General features: G+C 38.4%; 2 protein-coding genes across 4 annotated transcripts in view; both read right to left on the reverse strand.

Annotated features, from left to right (window-relative positions):
• The window catches only part of LOC111450568, a 10,483-nt gene extending 9,944 nt beyond the window's left edge, over positions 1-539 (reverse strand). For 2 of the 3 annotated variants that reach the window (XM_023090774.1, XM_023090766.1), the window contains exon 1: positions 188-539. In XM_023090774.1, coding sequence (XP_022946542.1) covers positions 188-473 — 286 coding nt within the window. In that variant the 5' untranslated portion in view covers positions 474-539. The remainder of the gene's footprint in view (positions 1-187) is intronic. The other variant, XM_023090782.1, reaches the window with a different exon arrangement.
• A 1,318-nt stretch (positions 540-1,857) lies between these two features.
• Positions 1,858-5,178, reverse strand: part of LOC111447614 (protein ARABIDILLO 1-like) — a 13,486-nt gene continuing 10,165 nt past the window's right edge. The window contains exons 6-12 of the mRNA XM_023086873.1: positions 4,180-4,267; positions 3,544-3,638; positions 3,375-3,438; positions 3,109-3,284; positions 2,805-3,026; positions 2,640-2,724; positions 1,858-2,557 (exon numbers count right to left, since the gene is read on the reverse strand). Coding sequence (XP_022942641.1) covers positions 2,381-2,557; positions 2,640-2,724; positions 2,805-3,026; positions 3,109-3,284; positions 3,375-3,438; positions 3,544-3,638; positions 4,180-4,267 — 907 coding nt within the window. The 3' untranslated portion in view covers positions 1,858-2,380. The remainder of the gene's footprint in view (positions 2,558-2,639; positions 2,725-2,804; positions 3,027-3,108; positions 3,285-3,374; positions 3,439-3,543; positions 3,639-4,179; positions 4,268-5,178) is intronic.

Below are 5,178 nucleotides of genomic sequence, written 5' to 3' on the forward strand. Positions count from 1 at the left end.
AAAAAAAAAAAAAAAAAAAAAAAAAAAAAAGAACTCGAAAACTGAAACGTATTATTAATTAAATTTCTCGAGCATCAGAATAGTGCCATGTCGACTGAACTGTGGCAACAAGTTCACACTTTCAAGAGCCAAAAAGAAAATCCTCTTCCCGATTCTCACTCTTCGAACGAGTGAAGGAAGAACCAACCTGGTTTGGGGGTGAATCGATTTCGAACAGTTCTTCTACCCGAACTCGTCGATCGGCGAGTGAATCGAACGCAACGGAGGCTAGGGATAGCCGGACGACGACTAGATGAAGTCAGATCCGGCGAAATCAAGGGGAAAAATGAATCAAAAGAGGAAGAAAGTGAACGGAATTGAGCGAAAACTGTACAGTCAGAACGTGGGATGAATTTACGCCAGAACAAAACAGAAACACCGCCAATTTTGGTTTCATTATATAGTTTTATGATGCAAAAAATGGACCCCATCATGTATTAATCATGGGGTCTACCGCCCCGTATTTTCACATGATCTTCCATTCCTGATTGATCTGTCTGGTCACAGTGTCCAAATTAAACCCCTCCCGCATCCACAATCAAATTCATTCCGCTTCTGCATACTATTATCCTTATTACTCACCCATCACCTAATCAATATCTTAATCATCTAAATTAAGTTTAATTATCAATTTTATCACTTAATTTCAAAAATTTTATCCATTTGGTCCATAAAATTTTTAAATTACAAATTTAGGCATTACGATCTTAAATTTTAAATTTTGTAGAATTAGAAATAGAATTTATGAGAATAAAATATTTGAGAATCAAGTAAAGATATTGCTGTCATAATTTTATATAAATCAATAATATATATTTTTAGTTTATGGTAAGTATTTCTAACAATTTTATTATACTAATCAATTTTAGGGAATTAATTGTGGTTACTTCGATTAATTTTTTATTAAGTAAAATTATTAAAATAATTTTAACTAATTTATTTTTCATTCACTTGTAAATATATTATGAATAATATGTTTTTAATTTTTTATTGTAATTATCATCGAAGAAATTAACGAATGATACATGATATTTTTGCCACAACTGTTATTGGCTTCGAGCGTAGGGATAGCTCGATGGGCTTTAATGCCCACATAGAAGAATGCATCGAGCGCTTAGACAATGCCTAATAAGTGATCGTTTAGATGATCTCAGAAAATGTCTAAAGATTTGAGAGTCGTCCTTAGGCTGAAGTGGTGGATCTAAACGCTAGATTAAACCTCACTATTAGAGTGGGAAACCAAACCCCAACTGGACGCGTAGAATAATTCAACAAGATAGAGATCCCTGAGGCGAAGCCCTTCGGTGGGGTTCGAGATGCCAAGCCTCTAGAGAACTTTATCTTCGAACTCGAACAGTACTTTCATGCCACACTACCCTTGCAAAAGAAACAAAAGTCACATTGGCAACAATGCATGTAAGCAAAGTTGTGGTGAAGATTCAAGCACATGGATATTTAAGATGGTTGATGCATTATGAACACAAGAGCTTAAAATAAGAACTTCGAATGTAGCTAGTTGTCCATTCTTCCTACTTAAGTTATATGCTAACAAAGTCATTGTCGTTGATTACTCACTTTTAGCTCGTAACGTTGCTTTCTTTAAAATTGTTTTCAATATACCTTCTTGATCACGCTTTCCAAACATTTCTCTACCCGAGGCTCAAGCACACGTCGATATTATCTGCAAAGTCCAAAATTCACATGAATGATTCGTTAGCTGGGTTAAAACACAGTTATTTAATTTTCAAGCATTCTATTCCCGAACATTATTTTCATCGCAATTCATTAAAATCACACCATTTATTCAACAACTCCACCTTCAAATGGATAGACATTTAATTAAATAAAGTTGAGTAACTAAACATCCTCAATTCATCTTCAACCACTCCAACTGCAAAAATGAGAGCTAAACATTGTACAATCTTTAGCATATTTAGAACTTCTATCATTACAAGCAAAATATCATCAAAACCAATATTAACAAAAAAAAAAAAAAAAAAAGGTTTCAAGGTAACGTGATTCTTTTCGACTCCCTGCATAAAGTACCATCGGTATATATGAACTCTACTAGAACGGGACCGAGCATACAGGAAGAACATGCTTTGAAAACGACCTTTTTGATGCCTCTGATAAAAGTTGTACACCAGGAAGTAACATTGAAGCTGAGAAGGCGAACCACATCGTTCGTGAACTACTTGGCAACAGAAACTCGGTATATGATTAACGGGGCATTTACAAGCGCGACTGGTTCGGTCGGGCATGCCATGCAGCTCATTTAAGCTCCATGAGATGAGTTGCACAAGAAGTCAGCATCTGTTGGAGATTTATATTGAACTTGTCATTAAAGGGAAGATTCAATGTTGTGATGCTCTAAGTTTCTAAGAACAATTCTAGCAAAGATCTTGGCTTGCAATGGAGCAGTTGCTGCTGCAGCTGCCGTACGCAGGGCTCTCGATGCTCCTGCATTCTGCATAAGGCTTGCGTGGTGTAAGGCATGCCGACCCCCTGGGATCGTAAACTGTATATCGAAGAGTATGAGGATTGAAGAAAAATCGTGCAAGATAATCAGAAGAAATACTATGAACTAAATCTGTATGTACCTGTAAAAGAGCAAATGCTGCACATGCTTTTAGTGTAGGTGATGGATTTCGAAGCATTGTAATAAATCTTCCAATTTCAGCTCCACTAACAATTATGGAAAATTAGAGTAAGATTAAATGGGCATGAGAATACGAGCATAATTTCTCGAAGGGGTTCGAGTAAACCTGCATCGAAGATGACCCGCTTCTTGAATACGAGCTCGTTCTGTTACATGAACCAACGCTGCGGGTGCCGAGGATGCAGCAGCAGAGGCGAATGCTTGTGGGTCTGAAAAGGTTTGGACAAAGGCTTCAATGTTCTTTAATGCCATCCTTCTAGCCCCATCTAAGCTCACACTCTTGGAAAGGCCTTCTGATGAGCTTCCTGGTAAGGCACATTCGTCCAATCTGCAAAAAAAAGTTGAAATCAATCAGCTAAGTAATTCTTTTTTCAAAAACATGAAGGGAGCATGTCGAATGGTCGATGTACCTCCCATCGAACATGTAAGCTAACGCCAACGCAGCCATGAAGCGAGCCATTTTCGAAACTGATGCATAACAAAGATGAACTAAGGCTGGAACACCGCCTTCCTCCACAATGCGAAGGGCGTTATCCGGGTTAAAGGCAAGATTCCAAAGCGCTCCAGCAGCAGTCTCGTGAACATCCTGAAGATTGAAGGGCATTATCGGTTGAACGTTCGCACATATTTCACGTGTTTCTTATCAAGAAACTAAAGAATAATTTGAAATGCTTACTTCGGCGTCTGAGCGTGCCAAAGCAATTAACGGTGCAACGCCCCCTTGCTGACCAATAGCAATGCTAAAAAAAACCCCAAAAGGTTATAGATTAGAATTAAATCACAAAATCAAAGAGTTAAACCTGATCATTATTGATTTTATACCATCCAAGGCTCAAATATTATACCTGTTCGCTTCCGAAACCGACAATCCCCACAGAGCACCAGCTGCCCTTTCCTGAAGACCCGGGGATGCGTTTGAACAAGACTGTGCTAGAGCAACCTAAATTAAAAATAACGATAATATTTAATAAATAACGACGTAAATGCAGAAGATTGGTGAGCTTATCATCAATATTGTCCTCGAGCTCGAACATATATGTTAATCATCCCCAGCTTGTTACAAAGATAATCTATACGAACTCCGTTTCACTCTTACTTCAACAAATCTTTGTATGGATTAAAACAAAATCCACGATCATGGTTTGTGCATAACAAGACGTGCTTTTAATTGAGCGACGGAGCCATCAAGATTGAGCTTAACTGCAAACACGTATTTATCCAATAGATTTCTTCGTATAGGAAGAGAACATGAGGAGTCGGTTTTTTAAGATTTCATGCAGGCAATATTAATGGTGTGAGATACCGAGTCAATCTCCGCAATAATGAGACTGAGAGGTGATTCAACAGCATGTAGATAGGTCGTATTATTCTTTCACTTCCCTAATGAATTCTTTTCGATCTTTATTGATTCAGACATTGTATGAGAGACGATCAGCTTTTACAGCAATGAACAATTTAAAGTACGAGGTTAAGGATCTTACCAATGCCTCGACACCACCTGCAGCTGCAATCGCTTCTCTATTTCTGTCATCAAATGATAAGTTCCATAGGGCTCCAGCAGCTTCTTGCCTGTACCATGAGACAAAAACAATATATTGGATTAAAACCTACTTATGTACTTAACCCAAGATCCAGTAGTTTCTCGCACAGAGTTTCGATACAATTGTAAGAAAACGATGCAGAAGCTCATCCCTATGAAAGGTCTAATTTAGTTGCAATGTTAGAGGTATTTGTTCTAATTTGTTAAAATGAAACCTGTACAATTTGAGAAAATTTTTCCAACAAACATATGTTTAAACCGAAGGTCTTACACTAGTCCTGAATTGTGAGATCTCACATCGGTTGGAGAGGGGAACGAAACATTCCTTATACGGGTGTGGAAACCTCTCCCTAGCAGACGCGTTTTAAAATCTTGAAGGGAAACCCAAAAAGGACAATATTTGATAGTGGTGAGCTTGGGCTGTTACAAATGGTATCAGAGCTAGACATCGGGCAGTGCGCCAACGAGGACGCTAGGCTCCCAAAGGGAAGTGGATTGTGAGATACCACATCGGTTGGAAGGAGGAACGAAACATTCCTTATAAGGGTGTGGAAACCTCTCCCTAGCAGACACGTTTTAAAACCTTGAGGGGAAGCCTAGAAGGAAAAGTCCAAAAAGAACAATATCTGCTAATAGTGGGCTTGGGCTGTTACCAATGGTATCAGAGCCAGACACCAAGCAATGTGCCAACGAGGATGTTGGGCTCCCAAGAGGGGTGAATTGTGAGATACCACATCGGTTGGAGCGGGGAACGGAACATTCCTTATAAGGGTGTAGAAACCTCTCCCTAGCATACGCGTTTTAAAACTTTGAGGGAAAGCCAAGAAGGGAAATCTCGAAAAGGACAATATTTGTTAACTCAATACTTTTAACTTACCAGACAACCTAGCTTAATCGATAGGATAATATTTTACAAAAAAAAAAAAAAAAAAAAACAATT

This window comes from Cucurbita moschata, unplaced genomic scaffold (genome assembly GCF_002738365.1).
Source record: "Cucurbita moschata cultivar Rifu unplaced genomic scaffold, Cmos_1.0 Cmo_Scf00001, whole genome shotgun sequence".
Classification (NCBI taxonomy): Eukaryota; Viridiplantae; Streptophyta; class Magnoliopsida; order Cucurbitales; family Cucurbitaceae; genus Cucurbita; species Cucurbita moschata.